Source organism: Meles meles, chromosome 3 (genome assembly GCF_922984935.1).
Source record: "Meles meles chromosome 3, mMelMel3.1 paternal haplotype, whole genome shotgun sequence".
Lineage (NCBI taxonomy): Eukaryota > Metazoa > Chordata > Mammalia > Carnivora > Mustelidae > Meles > Meles meles.
Window position 1 is genome coordinate 67993723 of NC_060068.1, and position 23496 is coordinate 68017218.

Below are 23496 nucleotides of genomic sequence, written 5' to 3' on the forward strand. Positions count from 1 at the left end.
GAATTTACTAAATCACAGATTAGATGTGTGATTTCAAAGTTTAGCTATCATCTAACCTGTTTCCTGACCCTGACACAAAAAGTCATTTGAAACACTTAGATTTCTGGAGGCAGTGAGTTCCCAGCAAAATTTTAAATGGAAATTGCCCCTCCTCCTTACAGATTTTCCCAACAAACACTTTCCTTCATCATAGCTACTTCTTCAAAGCGGTAGCAAGTACAATTCCTCAACAACAGGAAAAATAGTAACATGAAAACTGAGCTCCTTCGGATGAATGACAAGTAATAATTCTCTCTTACAGTTTTTAAGTTATGATAGCATAAGTATAATAACTAACAACAATAAAACTAACAGTACATAGCAGACCCTTGGAATATGCTTCCATTAAACAGTACTGAAAAAATAGTGACAGTAAACAAGAAGTTTGGAGGTTTGTTTTTAGAGAGGGAAGGAGAGAGGAGAAGTAGGGAAGAGAGGCAGAGAGTGAGGGAGACAAGAGAATGTTAAGGAGGCACCACATCCAGCACAGAGCCATATGCCAGGCTCAAACTCACAACGCTGAACCAAAACCAAGAGTTGGACACTTAACCGACTGAGCCACCCAGGCACCCCAAGTTTTCGGTTTTAAAAATCACCAATAATAGTGATCCTCTTCATCAACAAGAAGAACGTAGATAACTGGAAAAGCAACATTCTCTAAGTAAGATATCAAATATGAAATTCCAGTTAGCAAAATATGAATTTGAGGTTAAAAAAAAACAAACTGAGAACGGTTGCATTCAGTTATATTTTGCTACTAAAATTCAATACCCATCAGAAAATGTTTGTTATTACAATTAGATTTTTTTTTTAACCCTCATTACCTAAAGTTGTGCCTGGTCAAAAGTCATAAAGTAGTTCAGAAAAGAAACTTAGCATTGGGGCACCTGGGTGGCTCAGTCAGTTAAATGTTTGCTTTCAACTTAGGTCATGATCCCAAAATCCTGCTGGGATCAAATCCCATGTCGGACTCCCTGTTCAGCGGGGAGTCTGCTTCTCCCACTGACCTTCCACGCTGCTTGTGTGCTCTATCTCTCTAATAAACAAAATTTTAAGGAAATAAAAAGGAATTTAGCATTTCTGATCCTTCCCATAGGTCCAGTGCCACTCAGGGCTAGACAAATAAACTTTACAAAATCATCTAACTTAGCAGGACCTACATGTTATAAATTCATTCAAGAGCTTTTCCCTTTAAGCCACTAATCAAACCTGTTGTCAAAAATGTTCTAATGATATGAGAAGCATTGTTTTTGCTATACAGGCAATGATTTTCTCTACTAGTTGTACACCTAGATGGAAATGTAACAAAATGTTAACAGTGGTATCTCTGGGTGACCAAATTATGGATGACTTTATTTTAAATCAAGATATCAAAAATAAAAGATTAACTGCATTCACATAATACGTATCACACTATATTTTTTTTGTTTGTTTTTATTGTTTTTTTTTAAAGATTTTATTTATTTATTTGACAGCAAGAGAGAGAGAGATCACAAGTAGGCAGAGAGGCAGGCAGAGAGAAAGAGAGAGGGAAGCAGGCTCCCTGCCAAGCAGAGAGCAGAGAGCCCGATGTGGGACTCGATCCCAGGACCCTGAGCCAAAGGATCATGACCCGAGCCGAAGGCAGCGGCTTAACCCACTGAGCCACCCAGGCACCCCATATCACACTATATCTTAATGAGGGAGAAGAAAAACAGAAATTTGGTACTGAATTTTATGGTGAAATTCACCACACATTTAAATGTTCATTAAGTATGAAAAATATAACAAGCATACCATATAATTATCAAATATAAAAAAATCTGATATTTTTTATGATAAAAATATCATAAAAATCTAGCAAATCTTGCCTCCAGTCTCCACACCAAAGTCATTGTTGTATTTTGAAGATATTAGAGTTAAGTCAGAGGCACCTGAGTGGCTCAGTTGATTAAGCATCTGCCATCGGTTCCAGGCCTAGGATCTCCGGATCCTGGGATCAGACTCCATACCCAGCGGAAAGTGGACTTCTCCCTCTTCCTTTGCCTCTCTCCTGCTCATGGTTTTTTGTTTGTTTGTTTGTTTGTTTTTCTGTCTCTCTCTCTCTCAAATAAGTAAAAAAAAAAAATTTTTTTTAAATAATAAAGCCAGAGTTACAAAATCTTGAAATACACAATTAAGACCAAAAAAACAAAACAACAACAACAACAACAACAAAAACAGAATGCCCCTAGTTCTACAGTATTTAGGCCTATCAAGTGTTAGTTGAAATAAGGATTAACCATGGATTTAAAAAAAAACTGCTGGTATGGTTTTTCTTACAACTATAACTAAACTTTCAGTTGAGATGGCTTGCCTTTTTTTTCAATAATAATATTGAGCATTTTGATATGTGAAAAATTCCAGACTTGGCAGTATTTCTATATACCACATCAATATTAAATATCTTGATGGTGATTATCATTTGTCAGTTTTAGACAAGTTCTTGACATTGAGTTCAAATCTTTGTACAGTAAGGTGCAACAGGCATTGAATTTAAAATCTAAAAAACAAATACCATAAAGACAGATTTCTATTTAAGTTCTGACACGGCTATAAAAAGGGAAGGGGGTGCTAGTTACTCTACCTGGAATTTTATTCAATTGTACCAGCTGAGTCTAGTAGAGGGGTTAGAAGATGGAAAAGGAGATAACAGCAGTGGGATGTTGTTCTGGGCACAAAAAGCAGCATGTAACTTCACATTGGCAACAGTGAGACAGCCTAACAAAGGGGACACAAGATGTACTTGACAGGAGTATAGAGAGTTAGCAGATGAGTAGGAGGAGATGGCATATGAGACGTAGGCTGGGGTGCAATAGGAAAGAGCCTTGGTGGTAAAGATGAATAGCTTAAACTTAATGCAAAATACAGTAAGAGCCTAGTGAGACAAGTCCAGAAGACCAAGACAAGAGCGACAGTACAACATTTCAACTTATCTAAAGGACAGATTTTTAGACAAGGAGTTTTGAAAAGGGAAGGTCACAAAAGTCAGGAGAGAAAACATTTAGTCCAAAATTTAGTCCAAGTGGGTTTTTTTTTAATTATTATTTTTTCTTTTAGACCATAAAGCATAGGGGCACCTGGCCTCTCCAGTCAGAAGGGCATGTGACTCTTGATCTCAGGATTATGAGTTTGAACCCCACGTTGAGTGTAGAGATTACTTGAATAAACTTTAAAAACAAAAACATAAACAGGAATTTAAAGGTGCCAGAGTTGTTTGTTCATTGTTTGTTGTTTCTGGTGTTTCCATAGTTGAAATGAATAGGGGGTAAACAAAATGAAGCACGTAAATTCAAGTTAAGACACTTGAAACAGTGATATGACTAAAACCAAAGTGAAGAAAGGTGATAATTAGGTTAAGTGAGTAGGATCTTAAGTAAAAATGACAGGGAATAAAAATTTCCTGGCAATTTGTTGGTTATCTAAGCGTTTAGGAAGACATAGTACAAAAAAAAAAAAAAGAGAGAGAGAGAGAGAAATGGCAAAATAAATAATAAAGACAATAACTTAAAATATCCTATATTAGCCAAAAATGTATAATATCCTAAAATAACATCCTAAAGTAACCTATAATATCCTAAAAGCTTCAAAGAGAAGGAATAATGCATTATAATCACAGAAATTAATCATTTAACATGGGAAAACAACTTTTCAAACTACAAGTAAATCTCTTAGGGTTATTCCTGGTTAAATGCAATTCTAGTTTATTTAAAACGCTGATTTTTAATTTTCAGAAATAAGTTATGTTCCAACTAGGAAAATTTTACTAAAAATTCTGAGGAATTCAACTGTTGTTCATTAGCCCTTAATAACTTAAAACACTAATTTTTATCTTTCAGAAATAAGTTATGTTCCAACTAGAAAAAATTTACTAAAAATTCTGAAGAATTCAACTGTTGTTCATTAGCCCTTAATAACTTAAAACAAGTTTATTAATGAATGCCTCATTGTTTACTGCACTTTCATATCCGTTTCTTGTCCAATGTCATTTGAATGCTTAATAAATGACGCTAAGAAGCGGACATTTTAGCAAATTCACGTTTTACCACTAGGTGGCGAAAAAACCCAAGCAGTATCTGTTACCAAAGCTAGTACAAGATTCCAAGCACTTGAACAACTACAATTTCCACCAGGTGTCAACCAAGAGGAGAAAAAAAAGACGACTTTTTTCCTCCATAAATACACATATTCATAGTTTTAAACATAACCATCTAAACTCTATTAGAGATAAATGGTCTGTCCATTACTCTCCAGTTTGCATATTTATAAACAATGCTGAATCTCAGATAATTGCCTTGTCAACTAAAATCCAACTAAATAAAATTGTTTCTTCCCCCAAAAGCAAGAAAACAGCAAGACCAATGAGTATAGTCAAAAGATCTGCCAAAGTATATTTGTTTATGAAAACAGTTCCAAATTTTATTTTTTCCTTCTACATTTCCCTCTCAGAAACAGTTCTGTTGATTGAAATATCTAGAAAAGTGTATGTTGCTACACCTTGAATCCCAGTGTGATTTTGTGAAAACACTGCCATTTGTTACCAAAATGTTCACAAAAAAGAGATACTGTATTTGTCTTTAAGATGTATTATGAGAATTACTATGTTGAAGAGTCTTAGGCTATTGGTCTGATAAAAATTAATATTAGAACTTTACAAAACTAAGCTCTCCTTATACACGAAATCATGCTTTTTTTAAAACCATCTTACAGGCTTCACTAGTTTCTAACAAAGATTTTTCTATTATGCTGTGGATATGATGTCAACTAAAACACTGTGTCATGCTGCTTCTTAATAAGGTGGTACTTTTTTAGGCCGAACTCTACTTTTAATCCTCTGGACACAGGAGTTGTAATCATGTCATACACTGCACATCTAGCTGTAGGTGGTGTCTTTAAAAAGTCTCTTTTCTTCCTTCTAGGAAGTGGTCAGGCCTTTTTCCCCCTGGTGTCATCATGCAAACAACTTGGTTGCTTTTTGTTGCTCTCTGATTAAGAGATGGAAGAGAAAACAGTTGAGGAGAAAAAAACAAACAAACAAACAAACCCCAAAACCGATTGATTAAATTATAGTTCCTTCTCTTTCTTACTCCCTTATAGTATTCTCTTTGGCCTCTCTTAGGTTCCTTTGGCCTCGCCTGAGTTCATTTCCACACTGCCTACAACGCAGTGGTCTTTTTAAAAATCCAAACCAAGAACACTATTTCTTGTCTGGGTTTTATTACTTTTTTTTTTTTTTTAAATTCGTTAGATCATGCTCAGCAACCAGTCGCTCGCCCAACCGGTTTCTTTCTCCCCTTCCCCCATCTCTCTTCATACACCACTTCTTCCACCTCCCATCCAAGCAGTGGCCAAAAACCCTGCAGTGCCCGTAACGCACTCTTCGGGTTGGTCACTCAGCAGTTTATCCTTACGTGGCTTTGCAAACAGCTTCCCACCCAGCCCTTGTCCCCCAGTGCCCCCACTCTTTCATTCTCTATTAGAGTGTGCTCGGTAAGAAGGGGCTCCAGATAGCACGTCGAGGGTTTACGGTAGCCTGTCTACCAATAAGAGCCCAGAATGAAGAGAAGTCAGGTTCAGCCTCCCGACAGCCCCAGTGTCTTCTTCCCTTAGCTGTACACCTACTGTACCCGCGAGCGAGCGAGCGAGCCAGGCGCGGGAGGGGACGCGCAGAGAGGGCGGACAGCAGCCGCGGCGTGCGCATGCGCACTGGGGTTGTTTTTCACAAAGCTGCTCTTAAAGTGAGCTGGCAGCCTCCAGCCGCCCGTCTTTGTAAGGAGACCACTGAGACTAGCAGGATCGTGGAGCAGCAGCCTCTCTGCTGCCCTGACTTTTTAAGAAATCTCAATGAACTATATGTAAAGAATCACTGATCTTGCCTGCAAGCTTTTTGCACGGCAAAGACATCGATCAGTGTTAGGTGACGATCACATTTTATATGTGATCTCGACTTTTTTGTCTTACATTATATTTTTATAGATTTTGTTATAAACATGGTGCTGGGAAAGGTGAAGAGTTTGACAATAAGCTTTGACTGTCTTAATGACAGCAATGTCCCTGTGTATTCTAGTGGGGATACAGTCTCAGGAAGGGTGAATTTAGAAGTTACCGGGGAAATCAGAGTGAAATCTCTTAAAATTCATGCAAGAGGACATGCGAAAGTACGCTGGACCGAATCAAGAAACGCCGGCTCCAATACTGCCTATACACAGAATTACACTGAAGAAGTAGAATATTTCAACCATAAAGACATCTTAATTGGACACGAAAGAGGTAAGTTTTTATATTATTCAGAAGTCATTAGACCTTTTTTCCTTTGGGAAAGTACCTTTTCAGTTTTTCTGAATTAATGTAATTCAGCTCCTGGCGTAACACATAGCAGTGAAAGATTAGCAAAGTTGGAAAATTTGGGTTCTCCTTGACATTCATCGTGTCTTAAACCGTAATGCATGCAGGCATCTGCAAAGTGACTGCAAACTGCACTTAATTCAACTACCTCTATACCGGGCTTGGTTTGTTCCATACGCACTTGCAATACCTTTCTACCTTACTTGTAAATTCTACTTAAATCCCATTCAGTGATTTTATTAATAAGTTTTCAAATGAAATGCTAAAATCTGCAGTCCAGCATTCTATTTTTTCCTTGCAGTGTGCAGCCATAGATTTTAAAAACTAAGCTTCAGTGAAGAAATGGAATAATATTTAAGTGGATTAATAGGTACTTTTCATTTTTAATATTGACACGCAAAATACTATAAGGAATTCATCATTGTTCTTTGATAAAGGATTTCTGTGGCTTATTTTGACATATGGTATCAACACCCCACGTGTTTTTTCCCTATTCTCTCCGGATCCTTTTATAAATTTACATCAAGCATTCTCTATTTTAAAGAACAGTATCTATCATTATGATAGGTTTCATATCAGTTTTAGAAACCATTTCGGGTCAGTAATTTTCTTTTCCTAGTATGATGCCTAACTTTGGAACGTGCATTCAATGAAACCCGTGCCAGTCAAATAGAATTGAAAAGTATTCGGCACATTGGATTTGATTTTTGGTTGGAAAAGGGAGATAAACGGTTGTCACGGCGAGAAGAGGTCCTGAGATTTCCAATCTATTGTTTAAATGGTTACATTGTGGAAATATAGGAGACTCTAAGCTTGTTTTTCTAAGTTTCCACCCTTTGTTAGAAGCGGTTCAATCCTGTTTCGGACCAGTTCTGGGGGGTGGTGAGGAGGGGCGCTTGTTCTGCTCTCAGCAGATTGGTTACACGCGTCAGGTGGTGGCGATGACTTAATTCCTAGCCCAAGAAGAATATAATGTTAAAACTGGTTATGTAATTTTATGCTTCTCCTTTTTAATGCAGTATTTAGTTCAAATGTTAACGATTTTTCAGAAAGTACCCCACGTCTTTAACCTTTTTTTATATTAAAAAAATACACATCCCTGGGGAAGTGCAAATGGAACCAAGACAAGTGTCGAAATGAAGGATGCTTTGAGTTACCGCATGTAATCATTTTTTTTTTAATATTAAGGTGAAATCACTTTCTTCAGTTGGGATTTCACAGTTACACATAGGTAATCTGCATCCTGAAATAATTTTTAGTTAGTATTTACAAGCAGTAACACTGGTAAGATGCAAATGCCGAATGACAGTCTTGGTATTTTTTGGAAAATAGACACGAGTTTGTCTTTGAACCTTTCTGGACATTGCAGCTTTTTATAAAATGGATAAGAAACAAAGGTTTTGAGGGAGTTGAGGCTTGCAATGGAGTAAAAGTAGAATAATGACTTACGGGGACAAACAAAATTTCATAGTTGTTCCATGATTTCTTCGTAAACAAAACTATGTACCCCGTACCCCACGAGATGCCCCTCAACCTCTGCAAAGCGTGGACAAGCTCTTAGCTGGAATAGTTTCAATGACTTAAAAAGTGGGACCTCTCAAACTAGCCTGGTAACTGAGACCCCGCCCCGGGCGCCCGGCGATAGGCGGAGTCGCGTTTGTTAGCCTGTTGCTAAGGCGATGCCAGGCTCTGATTGGATTGGGCGCGGGCGGGTGGGGAGAGTAGGCTCGCGCCGGTTGGGGCGAGGCTTGGAACCGGCGTGCGCCGGTAAAGGTCCCTCTAGAGTGGCTGCCCCCCGCCCCTACTCGCGTTCCTCCCGCAGCTTCTGGAGGCGTCGTGGCTCACCTCGCAGAATGTCGCCCCTTACCTCCCTGCCTGGCGCCCCGAAAAGAAGCGATCTCGGGTTTCCGCAGAGTTGATGGGGAGAAGCTCCTGCTGGCCTCGCAGGTGCCGAATGGCCCCTGGGCATAACTTTAACTGACAAACCTATTCTGAAGGAACTTGGGTACGCAAGGTTAGCGGGACCCCATTTTCCTGTTTTTTGGCTGGAAGAGGTCAGGTGGCTTCTGTAAGCGTTCATTGCCTCTTAGTTGAAACAAAGCGTGTTTCCCGACCTGTGTAGTCACCATACCGGCTACCTTGATTTGACCTGGGGACAAACCGTAAAGGCTGGCCAGGAGGGGAAGGAAAAGTGGTACTGACACTGAAAGCTGGTGGGGAGGCCTCGCCGAGTATCTTCTGACCCCTCCCCCATTGTTTCCCAGAGACTACAGCCCTGGCCTTCCTCACCCCCACCCCCCCCCCCCCCCCGCCCCAGTTTCCCTCACCGCAACTGTAAAGGTGTCAGGGTGGCCCGAGCCAGATCGAACCGGTCACCGGCTGGGGCGTGTAAAGCGGAAGCGCCGCGGTGCGCTCGCCCCGCCCCCAGTCCAGCAGGCTAGGCTGCGCGAGCGCGAGCGCGAGCGCCGCGCGACGTATGCCGTATGTATAGCGGGGCGCGCGGGCGGCGGCGCGCGGGCGGGCCGGCTGGGATCTGCTCGCGCCGGTTTAGGCCGGTCCTCTCCTGCTCCGGTCTAGTTCTTGATTGACAGCCCAGCACTTGTTTACCACGGCGCGGCCGCCGCCGCTCGCCTCAATGAGAGTGCTGAGCTGGCACAAAAAGGGAGCGAGAAGGGACGAAAAGGAGAGGGAGGCAAACTTCGGGCGCCTCCGAGGGGAGCGAATTTAAATGGCCCCCAACTCACCAGTTTTCGGTGCTGAAATTCGTTCAGAGGATTTGCACAGGAGGCGAGGAAAACAGTATTGAGATAGAAAGGAATCATCATGGTTTCTGAATAAAAGTACACGCAGATATACCGTCGTCCCCCCTCTTTTCTCTTTTGATGTAACGGAGGCATCACGTTGTGTCCCTTCAGTACTTGGGTGAGAGAAAGTTAAATGATAATACCAGTTTCATCTCCACTCATGGCTAATGTTGGCTTCTACACTGAAAGACTACATGAGTAAAGACGAGTATGTAATTACACTACTCAGCTAATCTAAAAGTCAATTTAAGAATTCAGAATTCTCTCCCACATTTTAGTTAAATATGTATATATTTTGGAGAAATTTTAAAAATATTTGGTCTAAATAAAATTGGTTATAAAATGAAAGGTCATTCTCCTAGCAATTGGGAACAGCCTAATTACAGTTCATTTTTCAAGGATGTGGAACAGTTGTTTCCCAGTAAGCAGGAACCTTTTAAATCGTAAGATATATTTTTATATGCAGATTTTTAGCTGTTGCTAGGACAAACTTAGTGTGAACATTTTAGGTTCAATAAAGAGTTTTTATTTTTAGCTCTGAAACTGACATTTAAATATCACTTCCTTTTTTTTAACAAGCATTTGACGAAGTTTTCTAATGGTTTTAAATTGTAGCATTCATGTCATCTGCATCAAAACTGAAAGACTTTAAAGGTTTGCACAGATTTTATTTTATATATAGTCTTATGATAAATTTTTAAGTAAACCACTGGAGACAAAGATAACCTCTTAGAGACTTGAGCTCTGACTCTGGTTGAGCATCTACTATAGTAGATAACAGATGCTTTACAGTTTGGGTCATTTACCATTAAAAAAAACTGCCTTTAAGGGCATAAGTATTGATTATCCCTATCTTACAGATGAGGCAACAGAAGAGTTGGAATTTGTAGTAACTCACCCAGAGGAAGTGACAAAAGTTAGAATTAAGATCTCTCAGACTCCAAAGCTTGTGGCCTTAATTATTATAGGAGTACCTTTAGAGTACTGCCACCAGGGAGAGTGTATAAAGGTTTAATATCAAGTCTTTTGTTTTCTTTGTTTGTTTTAGATGATGATAATTCAGAAGAAGGCTTCAACACTATTCATTCAGGAAGGCATGAATATGCATTCAGCTTTGAGCTTCCACAGACGTAAGTATTATGAGTAACAGGCATTTTTCATAAATCTCCATTCTTTTAAAGTTAAAATTATTCTAAAATATTTTTAGTTTAAAAAAAAACCCTTTTCATCACTGAATATTGCTAGAGGAAAACAATGCACTGAAAAAAGAAGCTGCTTTTTAATATAGCCTGGCAAAATTATAGAAAGCAAAGCTCAATTCTTAGTACTCTGTCTCAAAATCTATGAGGTCTTTAAAACTTAAATAGTATTTCATGTACCCTGAGTGAATTGGAAGGTGCTAGTCAGAATGTAAGCACTTTCTCTTTTATCATCAGTTGACATTAGTGGAAATTTAGAACTTACCAAAACTCTTAACTCGTTAATTTATAAAAATCCAGTGTTTTATCTTTTCTGCTATTGCTCACCCACAGCAGCAATGTAAAAAGATAAACATAGTTAGGAATAATCTAACTTTGTAATGATGTTTTGATATGAATTTAGTAGCTTCTGTGCAAAGACCTATTATAAAAGTCATACAACTGATTCTGTGATCTGGAGTTAAAAGGAAACACCTATCAGATAATTGAATATAAGGCATGGAATATAGTAAGGAAAGAGGAAAGTGGTTCTTGATGTAAAAATATATCTTCGAAGTGATTATTCCCTCCCCATCAAATTTTTTTAGTATCGCTGTTAATTCTAGTACTTATTGTTACTATGCGGATAAATTCATAAAATATTTTTCAGAGTATTCTCTTTACCATATTATTTAACGGCATTCTAAACGTAATGCCCCAATCTGCTTTAAGAGAAATACTTTAAGTCTGTGAATATATTGCTAATATTGGGTCTGACTAGTTTATCTATCTACCAAAGTCACTTAAAATTGACTCTGGAAGACTAAAATAAATACCACATTTTATTTTTCCATGCTATACATGTTAATGCAGGAGTCTAAAATGAAAAAAAAAAAAAAAATCTGTAAAAATCCCACTTCTTTTCATGCTAATCTAAGCTAGCACTTTACCTTGTAAATAACTGAACACAGGGCATTTTGCTAGTGAAATTATGAAAGAGACTAAACTCACTGAAATAAAACCTTCCACAATTAAAATCTGGGAGAGGCGAAAAACAGTTCTGATTCCCTTGATAGAGATTAACAGAATTGTTTCTTTCTCTTATTAAGCCTATACAGTTACAAACCATGGCCAAAAAGAGAACATGAGAAAACTAGGATATAGAAACACAGCTTTTTTAGATTTTCAGTAGACTTTGTAAAAGGTGAAATTTTTGAAATTATAACAACTCTTCTAGATATTCTCTAGATCTTCTTACTTATTAAAAAAAGAGAATTCCTAAGCCAATGTGTAAACTTTCTCAATGAAATATTAAAACCAGGGTGCCTGGGTGGCTCAGTGGGTTAAAGCCTCTGCCTTTGGCTCAGGTCATGTCCCAGGGTCCTGGGATCAAGCCCCGCACCGTGCTCTCTGCTCAGCAGGGAGCATGCCTCCCCCCAACTCTCTCTGCCTGCCTCTCTGCCTGCTTGTGATCTGTCTGTTAAATAAATAAATAAAATTTAAAAAAAGAAAAAACGATTCTTAACTGTTTTTAAATTAAATTTTTGATCTCAAGAATTGATTTCCAGACTTTCATAATTTTGCCACCAGCGTTAAAAGCAGCCTCTTCTTGGTTTAAAGGGATTGTATTCTTCTGGCTTTTTAAAGCAAAATTTCTATAATACTTTAGTGTTAGCTCTTGTTTTTTGGAAAACCGAAGATTTTTTCCCCAATGACTTATCCCTTTAGAAATTAAAAAAAATTCTGTTTGCTACCTCATTGATATATAAGCAGTGGAATATAGTAACACTTCTATGCTGACCAACTGTATATTAAAAAGAGGTATAAAATTAATATATTGAATTTATATTCTGCACAGACCACTTGCTACCTCATTCGAAGGCCGACATGGCAGTGTGCGCTATTGGGTGAAAGCCGAATTGCACAGGCCTTGGCTTCTACCAGTAAAATTAAAGAAGGAATTTACAGTCTTTGAGCATATAGATATCAACACTCCTTCATTACTGGTAAGAACTGACTGAATTCTTCATTCTTCGTTTTTGGCATATAAATACTAAAGAATGATCACCTAAACTATGCAGTCTCTATACTTTTACAATAGTGATTTTAAATTCCATAAAAACTATTTTTAAAAACAGAGTCAAGAGCACACAAATTAGTGAAGAATATGCTCATATTTTCTGATATAATCACTTTAAGAAAACTTGAAAAGTAAAAACAGCATATGGTACAAAATAATTCTCACTCGGAAATTAAAAGAATAACAAAAAATAGATTTGTTCCCTGGATAATTTCAGTGGAGGAGGAACAGTAGTATCAATTATTATTATAAGACAGTATCACTTACCATTGAAAGATCGTAATCTAAACCTTGGACTGCATTGCATATTCCAATATAGGGATAGTTGTCAAGTGATGGGGAGATTGTCACTTTCATGAAAAATCAATCATATTTTAAAAGAAATCTTTTTTAATTGCAGTTTTTCACAATATTCAAATTTGACTTTAAAAACTTTATTTGGTCTAAACAAATAACATCTTTAAGCAAATAAGAATCTTAAAAATGAGAGTTTTCCTTTTTTCACATAACTGATTTTTATATTCTCAAAGATGTTAACATTTGGGATTGTAACCAAGTTGCTTTCCAAACTGCCTTTTTTTTTTTTTTTTTTTTAAGGCAGTTGAAGTGGAATGTGGAAAGGGTTTTTTTGTTTGTTTGATTGGTTGGTTGGTTTGTTTTTAATTATATGTAAATAGTGTGAGCTAAAACTGTGTTTATGGAATATGATGTTAAGCCCTCTACCCCTTTTTTTAATTGGATGGAGAATATATATAAAGATGAAAATAATTGTATAATTCAGAAGCCATTGGTTAGTTTTTTAAAAAGTATATCTGAATACACCTGGAAAAAAACAACACTGTTTTTAATTTTAATTCTCCAAAAATTTAGGGTTTTGTTTTAAAACATTGTGTTAAACTGTCTTAATTTGTACATTGACCTTTTTCTCTAATTTATTTCTTACAGTCACCCCAAGCAGGCACAAAAGAAAAGACTCTCTGTTGCTGGTTCTGTACCTCAGGCCCAATATCCTTAAGTGCCAAAATCGAAAGGAAGGGCTATACCCCAGGTATGTATGAGATGGACTCTCACAGAAAACGATCTTCACTCAGCTTTTGTGTATTATTTAGTATTTTTACTAAATGCAAATGTAATATGATATTCTTGGTAAAAATAACCCAGTTTTCTTTCATAAATGTGAATGTAATGTCCGTTCTTAACTACTAAACATGAGTACTTCATTTTTATAATTCTAAGTTTCTTGCCACTTTTGGGACTGTTTTTCATCCATGTAGTCTATTGACCTTTCAGACTTTGGCTTAAGAAATCTACATTTTTGGAGGTTTGGTTGTTTTTGTTTAACAGTAGATACATATTTTTTTCCTTCTAGGTGAATCAATTCAGATATTTGCTGAGATTGAGAACTGCTCTTCCCGAATGGTAGTGCCAAAGGCAGCCATTTACCAAACACAGGCCTTCTATGCCAAAGGGAAAATGAAGGAAGTAAAACAGCTTGTGGCTAATTTACGTGGGGAATCCTTATCATCTGGAAAGACAGATACATGGAATGGAAAGTTGCTGAAAATTCCACCAGTTTCTCCTTCTATCCTCGACTGTAGCATAATTCGTGTGGAATATTCACTAATGGTAGGTATAGATTTAAGGGTTAGTTTAGTATTAAAGTCATGAGGATATGGTTTTATCTTATTCCAGGATTTGGTTTTCGTATTCTGTATATCATATATACAAATACATGTAAACCTTTAATTTGAATTACAATTACTAATTTTACCTCACTTGTAAATGTAGTAGTGATGGAACTTTTTTTTAATATTCTGTGTATATATAAGTAAATGAAGGCCTATGATAACATTAAAGTTGGGTTATTAGTTTTTAAAGAAAGAAATAATGCTGTAATACTAAACCTAATACTAAACCTACCATCTCCTTTCAATGTTTAGGTATATGTGGATATTCCTGGAGCTATGGATTTATTTCTTAATTTGCCACTTGTCATTGGTACCATTCCTCTACATCCATTTGGTAGCAGAACCTCAAGTGTAAGCAGTCAGTGTAGCATGAATATGAACTGGCTTGGTTTATCTCTACGTGAAAGACCTGAAGGTAATTTGATAATGCACGTTTAAGCCTATTCTCTTATTATTATTTCGAAGAACATAATTTTGCCTCTAATAACTTACGATTAAACTTTTGTCTATACGTGTAGAAAGTAGATGTGTCCTTAATATTAGATTTAAAACATATATCCCCTTAGTTTTAATCACAAAACAATTACTATTTTTATCTTGACATTCCTTTTTAATACCTACTATTCTGTGTATTTTGACATGCATAAGAACATGGTGTTCGAATTGCGTGTATCTTTTTCCTTCAGCACCACCCAGCTATGCAGAAGTGGTAACAGAGGAACAAAGGCGGAACAATCTTGCACCCGTGAGTGCTTGTGATGACTTTGAAAGAGCCCTTCAAGGACCACTGTTTGCATATATCCAGGAGTTTCGGTTCTTGCCTCCACCTCTTTATTCAGAGGTAAGCTGGACCAGCTCAAGTCTGAAATGGGCTGACTCTCCTGGGAAACAGCATTACAGACTTTTTAAAAGATACAGTTAGGTTTTGATTATCATTATATTAATAGAAAAACATAACGTAGAACAACAGATTAAACATTAGATTAAATTTAATAAGTAGAATTCTTACATTATTGGGGAAGTAGGAATAATGATCTAATATCATGCTTACAAAATGCCTGTTAAAGGAATAATTCATATTTCAAAGCATCAATAGGAGTGGCATTTTACATGCATGAATTACTTAAGTAGCTAGAATTTCTTATTTATCACCCTTTTCCAATTTAATTCTTGCATATTTTAACATTCCCAGTCATAGGGGAAAATAACATACTTGCAAAACAGGTTATACAAACATTTCTACACTGATTATTTTTATTCATCTCATGTTGATGACCACTAAGCATTATGTGAAAAAAACATGGCTCTAAGAAGAAGGAGAAGCTCACAGACTGATGAGAAGAACAAATTTAGAAGCAAAATACTCCATAACAATGATAGAAATGCACACAGTTCATTTGAAAAGCAGTTCATTAGGCCCTAGAAATCAGGAAAGGCTTCCCTGGGAAGGTGATTGTTAAAGTCAGTTCTTCAGAATACATCTTATTATATGTTGTGCAGGGCTTTAAAGTTGGCATTGATACCAATATAATGCTAAGTAATTTTGTAAATCACTAGAATCAGCCTTACCCTTTTGGTTATCACAGATTAGCTATTTAACAATGAAATATTACTCCCAAATAAGACCTAAGTGGGATTGCTTCACTCTGCAAGAAATTGTTGCTTCTCCCCCTTAAGATCATGGCTAGAAGAGTCCATTTTCCTCCAGATGTGGTTAATAGGAGATCGCTTTATTTGTTGATTATAGGATATTTAGAATTTGTTCTTGCAAATTCTTAATTAGCCATAATTTTTCTATCCCACTGTTCTGTTTCACAGAATTTGTCCTTATGTGCTAAAAGTTCTCCTACTTACTAGATTTCATATTACATTTTTATGCTGATGTTTTTAAGTAATTTCTGATTTGATCTGAGACTTTCTGCCTCTACAACAGGCATTTTAAAAGAATGACAATCTCAATATCCACTTTTAAGCAATTCGTGGCAAAATTCTACTACCACCTTTTAAAGTGAACTAAAGATAATTAAGAGAATTAAAAATTTCTAAAATCCTAAATTGGTTGAGAGTGTGATTCAGTTAATAGTCACATAGAAGGGGAGAAGTTCTAGACTGCATTAAAGTATTTTTCTGTCATTAAAAGAAAAGTTACTTGCTTTTTTTCCTTCAAAAACATGTTTTACCTAAAGTTTTGTGAGGCACTTTGGATTGTGCTACATTTAAATGCAAATAAAAATGGGTTTTACCCAAAAGATGTTTCAGTAAAAGAAATATTTTAAAGCCAACCAGTTGCCTTCCTGTGCTCATTCTCTACCTGAGAATCAACTGAAATATATTGATTTTGCTTAAATATATGTGCATATTAAAGTCTCTCTAGTCATAGAGAAGGTGGGCAGACTCCAGAGCATTCTGCGTTTAGCATTGCTATTTCTTGATACACAGTTTTCTTAGGCCCTCTCTAGTGTTTAATGTTCATAGGTTATTACTTCAGATAGCTACCAAGAACACTGTTCACACAACTGCATTCTTCCCAAAGCCTAGAAAAGAGTTGACTTTTTTGTAACAGGATGAAAAGGGACAAAAGGAGATCATTACCTTGAAAATGTTCTCCACTCTGTATTTTGAGTCTTAAGTACTACTGAATGCTGAGTAAAACACCGTATGGGCATACCTTTAAAAATTTTATTAATTTCGTAATTAAATACCAGGCACTTTATGGGTAATATTTGTATCCTTTTCTCCCTTCCCCTGCATGCTGTGTATATTCTGACTCAATTCCTCAGTAGTACTTAGGATGTTAGTCATTGCTGCATTTTTACTAGACTTTATCAAATAACTTCGTAATTTTTTTTTAACTCTTCTTTTTAGATTGATCCAAATCCTGATCAGTCAGCAGATGATAGACCATCCTGCCCCTCTCGTTGAAGGAACACTTGGTTAAATCAAGTTGATGTGGGTTCCGAACTGTATCTCTTCCCAGCTGAGGACAGAGAAGTATCTTGGAGACACGTTTTCAGAGGAAGTGGAATTGCTTTTGCCCAGAAAAATGGCAAATACATGAAACAACCAGTGATCATGCTTTAGAAGCCTACAGCAACGTTCTGGGACTGCTCCAACATGCTTGAAGATCTAAGCTTTTCTCCTTTAAAACAGGCACATACTAAGAGCAGTCTTCTTAGCCTATGGTCATACGTGTCAAGACACCACGTTGTAAAGAGGGATGATTTCCTTCTTTTGATTTGAAAATTTGCACATGCTCAATGCTTACATTGTGCAGTTCCGATGTCACTACAGCTTTTTTTTTTTTTTTCCATTTATGCCAGACTCTTGATACTGTTTAAAAACTTGTTTGTGGTCAGCACAACAAGGAACAAAAGAAAGCTTTGAAAAAACTTTAACATGAAAAAAAACGCACTGACTTTTTTTTTTTAATTTAATATAGCCTGGACTTTACCTGCGTATGCACATGCTCAGAAATGTCCTACTAGGCTGACCATGTATCACCTCTTCAGCTTGGATCCTATTGTGGATTTATTTACAAACATCAAATGCCTTCAAGCCAATCCTTCTTGCTGTATGTTTTGCAGCCTACTGTAGTAGATACGCAACAGATATGTGGGAAAAGAGATAAGAGGAGGAAGCTAATAGACTTTGTCAAGATTGTATACCTTCTTGGTTTCTTTTAAGAATTTGTTGCCTTTCTACTATTACAGCAAAGCAGCATTTTGTTACTGACTGCCTAAAATCACTTAATCTCAGGTGAACGCATCACTTGCCAAACTGTTGGAATGCTATTTGTGTTTCGTTGCACTGTTGAGTTAACTTTTTTTTTGTTTGGTTGGTTGGTTGGTTGGTTGGCTTTTTGGAGAGGGAAATTTGGAAAAGGGACATACACAAAAGTGATAACCCACCCACATTCCCTTTTTATCATTACATAAAAGAAGAAACTAGCAGAGCTAAGAATGGAGTAAAGAAAGGCAGTATGGCAGGCACCAGCAAAGAGTTAAGGGCTTGTTGCTCTTAAAAATTATTATTTTTTTTATTTTAAGAGTATGGAAATTTTCCAGTCACTGGAGAGGAGGAGAAAGTGCATTTATTTTTATAACAGAGTTACTTAATTACCTCCAAAACACATATGTTGGAAATCATTTTGCTGGTGCAGTGTTTTCTGAGCAGGAATATATCTATATATATACATATATATGTATATTCAGGTTGTGATTAGAGAACTTACTTTATACATTTCCTATCCCGCTCCAACTTCTCAGAGCTTGAAAACCCAAGTTTATTCTGAAAGTGTATAACTTCAAAATTACAAATACTAGAACGTGTGCTGGAATGAGAACTGTTTTCTATTTTTGTGGGGTTTTTTTAGTGACAGCATTTTCTCCATTATCTAAAGAACATTTTGCTAAACATGAGAAACCACTCACTTTGAGTATATGTAGATAAGAGCAACTACATCAGTAAATTATAGTTTGTATTAAAGATAATTTACAGTTGGCTCATAACAAATATACCAGCATTCATGATGACACTTAAAAACCATTTTCCAAGGTACCAAGTGTACTAAATGGGTCTTATTTTAGAAGGAATTCAGCTCTGATGTTTTTAATGAAAATCAGCATCTGTGATGTTGCAACATACGTGTGAAATGGGTGTTACATCTATCTGCCATTTAACCCCACAGTTAATAAAGTGGCTGAAAATAACAGTAACTCTGGCTTGGTGCTTGACCTGGTTTAATACTGTCTTAAAGCTTCATACAAAACAAATAGGCTTTTCCATAAGTGGCCTTTAAGAAAACATGGAAGACAATTCATGTTTGAAAAATGCTGACAGGGTGAAGAAAGCCCAGCGTAAAAATGAATCGCGTTTTAAGTGATTCAGTAAAGGGTTTGGGCTCCCGTAGCAAACTAATACTAGATAATAAGGAAATGGGGGTGAAATATTTTTTTATTGTTGTTAAATCATTTTGTGAATGTCCCCCTCAAAAGAAGCTAATGGAATATTTGGCATAAAGGGCATTTGGTGGTTTTATTTTTGTTTGGGGGGGGGGTTGTCTGAAAATCCCTTTTCTTTTCTCTCTTATGTCTGACTAGGGAACAATTGTTGATATGCATAGCATTGGAATACTTATCACCATATACTCTTATAAATAACACATGAAGTGAGAATGACCAATATTCTGATAATTGGCACTGGGTCACAAAATGTGATTAAATTTTAAATATATATAAAACTTTATCAAATAAAGTTTTATTTACCCCATTAAAGTATTTGTTTACTTTTCTTATTTAGAGGCATTACTTTACTCTTTTCCAAATATTGGTCAATTCCTGACATAAGATGTGAGGTTCACAGTTGTATTCCAGTATTCAAGATAGAATCCTGATTTTGCAATTAGGAAAAGTAAAATCCAAAACATTAGCAAAACAAAGTGCAATATTAAATGTTTGCTTTATAGATTATATTCTATGGCTGTTTGTAATTTCTCTTTTTTTCCTGTTTTATTTGGTGCTGAATATGTCCTTGTAGGCTCTGTTTTAAGAAAACAATATGTGGGAAATGATTTAATTTTTCCTATTGCTCTTCCTTGTGGAAAATAAAGTGTTTTGTTTTTTTTCTTTTTTGTAAAATTGTTCGGAGACTTAATTGAATCTTGATCGTGTTAGTAACTCATCATACATGCAAGCATTATTAGGACTACTGTTAAACTCTATTTTTAAGCCAAGCTGGGTAGGAATTGCTTCAAGCCACCAAAGGGAATTACTGAAGCCTTAAAGGAATTTTTAATACTAATTATCATGGCATAATAATTCATCAAATTTTAAATGTTTTTTTTTTTTTTTTTTTTAATGAAACCTGTAAGTTCATTCTATAAATGCCAGTCCTCTGTATGAACCAAACTTAACCAGGTAAAATAGTTTCACCTTCAGGTACCAATTCCTTCTTGCGGTGATGTGTCCAAGTTTCTAGTATTTAAGAGTACCTAACTTTAAAAGTTGTATTAACTAAACTTATAAAAATACTTTTTCCCAAATTTTTAAACAACGTGAGTAATCCTTTTTCTCAAAGAATGGGTGGATTTGGCATTAATGTATAACATTAGAATTACTAATCACATTTAGAAAATGTGGGATCACATTTAGAAAATAACCTTATTTCAGTATTTATATTTCAGTATTTATATGTCCATAGATCATGTCTCAGGTTGTATATGTGCCTTACTATATGATTCTCTCATATTTTCAAATGTGTATACACATACAAAGTGTGTTACAGACAAACACTTAGACAATGTATTTATAATCTTATGGAAATAAGAGCTAGCAATCTACACAATGTCTTTATACAATAAGGAGTAAAAATGACTGGGGGAAGAAATTAACCCTGAGAAAGGGAGACACAGATTTTGGGTTCTGTAACTTGAGATGTAGCCTTAAGATGTGTGAATTTGGATGCCTTCATCTACAAAATGGAAAAGTAGTTATCCAAATTCCCCTTCATCAGTGAAGGCACAAGATTGTAATACATCTTTAGGTAAAGAAGTAGTTCTCTACATTGGGAATGAACTGCTTCTAAATTTGTATTAGAATACTTTTAAACTGACTTAACATAATGTTTCAAGTTACATACAATTGACAGTTACCTGGCCTTGCTTTTGTATTGTCATCTATACTTAACCAAACTCTTTATCACCAATTAGGATTTAATGAATGACCAAGCTTAACTGTATTTTTCAGGTTTATAATGTAACAGGGAGAAACTCAGACTAGCTTAAGTAAAAAACTATTAACCAGTAATTCCAAGGATGAAGTATATTAAGTACATTCGGATCCAGAAATCCAAATAATGCTCCGAGGACACACTCATCTCTCATCTCTCTTCACTTGCCCTCTTTCATATTAGCTGGATTCTTTCATATTTGATGGGCCAGGAAAGATGACCCCAGCTTCTATAGCTCCTGGAAGAAAAGCTATCTTGAGTCTCCAAATCACTTGTTAGGGGAGATTCTGATTGGCCAATTCTGAGTCATGTCTCATGCCACATAGAATGGGTTTCCCAATAGAAAAGAAGGGAGAAAAGAGGTTATTATATATTCTTGCTATTTCAAGTGTTGTCCAAACCAGCAGCAATAGCATCCACTTAAGTACATTAGAAAAGCAGAATATCAAGATCTAACCCAGAATACTGACTAAATACCTGTTCACATGATTGCCAGGTAATTTGTAATCACAGTAAAATTTAAGAAGTTCTGTAGCACACCAAAGAAAAGAAAGAGATGGAGACACAACAGGCAACTCTGTTTTCATGACTCCCAAACTGTGAGCTGAGGATTTGGGGTACTTAATAAATGAAAAATAATCATTCCATTAAATTTTTTAAGATTTTATTATTCATTTGAGATAGAGCATGTGTATGTGGGGGTGGGAGGAAGGCGGAGGGAGAGAGAGAAGCAGGCTCTCCACTGAGAGGCACACACAGGACTCAAACCCAAGACCCTGGGATCGACCTCAGCCAAAGACAGCTGCTTACCCTACTGAGCCCCCCCAGGTGCCCTGCCCGAATCATGCCATTTTAAATCCCAAATCTGGTTTACGGCTTGGTATTTGTGAGATACAACTTTGTAACTACTATAATAATAACTTTTATACCTTCAGAATTCCTGTATCAACAATCAGCATTTCTCAAAACAACCATGACTGAATGATGAAATATTCCACCTTTTTATTTCTTGATTTCAAAATCAACAGGAGATGCACTTTTCAATTCAGGAGAGAAATATTTATTGATATAAGGAAATTAATTTGACTCTCTGAGGAATGTAGTCTACAATTCTTTTTTAGAAAAAAAAATTTAGGAAAATGTGGGAAATACACGAATATGGAAATCCAATACATGAATATGTCAAATCCAAGACAACCCGTAGTTGAAAAATCCAAATGCACAATCCTACCTGGAAATAGAACCAGTATCACTGTCTTTGTTGAACAGCACGAAGTTAAACATATAAGTAAGAAAATATATTTTTTCAAACCAGCTTCACAGACACCAACTTAGGTAAATGAAGTCCAGATATTATAGACCCAAAAAGCAAAGTTGCTTTAGAATAGGTCTAGTATTTATATACTAATATATAATATTTACATGCATATAAAAGAATATATAGCCTAATGCGATTCAAGAAAACATGTGTTTATGACATTAGGAATTTCTTTTTCTTTTTTTAGATTTTACTTATTTAACAGAGAGAGAGACAGTGAGAGAGGGAACACAAGCAGGGGAGTAGGAGAGGGAGAAAAGTAAGCTTCCTGCTGAGCTGGGAGCCTGATTCAGGGCTCAATCCCAGTGCCTGGGATGGTGACCTGAGCCAAAGGCAGACGCTTAACCACTGAGCCACTCAGATGCCCGACATTAGGAATTTCTGATGCATTTTAGTTAATTCTACCCGGAAATGGATTTTTGCTACTTCTAACTTAAAGACTTATGTAAGTTCTCAACATCAATTTTCAATCTAAACAATAAGATTATTACCTCTGGCACTGATAGGTTACTGGGAACATTAATAAAGTTAAAATAGTGAGTTAAAACATCTTTGTATAATTTAGAGATCTGTTTATTAGTTACACAAAACAGTCTTACTGTGAACAGAAGGATGTGAAAGATTATATATTGTCCTAATATAAGTCTGACGATGATACAACACACGAAAGCAAATTATTGCACTGTTATTACTTCAAATGACATGAAATTTTGCCAAAAGGGGAAGGTATCCGATACTTACTGAATACAGGAATTTGTACTTATTAGATAATTTTTCTCTAATGAATTAATAGAGTAAATAATGATAGAAATGCAAAAAAAATTGCTAAAATGAGAAGCCAGTTTCTGCTTTGCTTTTTTTACTTCAAGGAAATCAACATTTCTACCTTCAAATGCAAGACACACTTCAATAACCTGCACCTCTTGACAGATCTAAATCCCAAAAGGTAGTACTCAAGATGTTTAAATAGGAAAATAACAGGAAACTAAGATACAGCGCACATATCACATAGAAAAACAGGATGCTGGCAGCCTAGAAAAGCATACCCGGAACCCACAACAACAAAATCACACACGCATTCTCTTCCAAAACTGTTGATTCCAAAATTATAAAAGCAAAGGAGAAAATACTCTCCCCTTACTATTCCTTTTTCAATTTGGAGAGTCAACTTTAGGGAACCCTTGTGAAGCAACAGCCATAGGAGCGCATGCTGTGTAGGGAAGCAGTGAACAAGTGCCTCCAGGGGTGAGATTTTAAGAGTGCCTTGAGCAAACTGACCGGAAAAGCCCAATAAATTCCT

At 36.3% G+C, this 23496-nt stretch overlaps 1 protein-coding gene across 2 annotated transcripts; it reads left to right on the plus strand.

Annotated features, from left to right (window-relative positions):
* Positions 1–5810: 5810 nt before the first annotated feature.
* On the plus strand, positions 5811–19788 carry ARRDC3 (arrestin domain containing 3). 2 transcript variants are annotated; one of them, XM_046000184.1, is made up of 8 exons: positions 5812–6327; positions 10255–10336; positions 12243–12390; positions 13410–13512; positions 13834–14090; positions 14405–14567; positions 14839–14993; positions 17018–19788. In XM_046000184.1, exons 1-8 carry the CDS (start codon positions 6048–6050, stop codon positions 17072–17074), a joined length of 1245 nt encoding a protein of 414 aa, XP_045856140.1. In that variant the 5' UTR covers positions 5812–6047; the 3' UTR covers positions 17075–19788. The 2 variants fall into 2 exon arrangements, with proteins under 2 accessions (XP_045856141.1, XP_045856140.1); XM_046000185.1 differs by lacking the exon at positions 17018–19788 and having other exon boundaries at positions 5811–6327; positions 14801–14987.
* Positions 19789–23496: the final 3708 nt, after the last annotated feature.

Coding starts and splice junctions, on each gene's coding strand:
- ARRDC3 (XM_046000184.1), top strand. CDS start 6,048: ATGGTGCTGGGAAAGGTGAAGAGTTTGACAATAAGCTTTGACTGTCTT. Junction 12,391..13,409: donor TCAACACTCCTTCATTACTG/GTAAGAACTGAC, acceptor TATTTCTTACAG/TCACCCCAAGCAGGCACAAA. Junction 14,568..14,838: donor TCTACGTGAAAGACCTGAAG/GTAATTTGATAA, acceptor TTTTTCCTTCAG/CACCACCCAGCTATGCAGAA.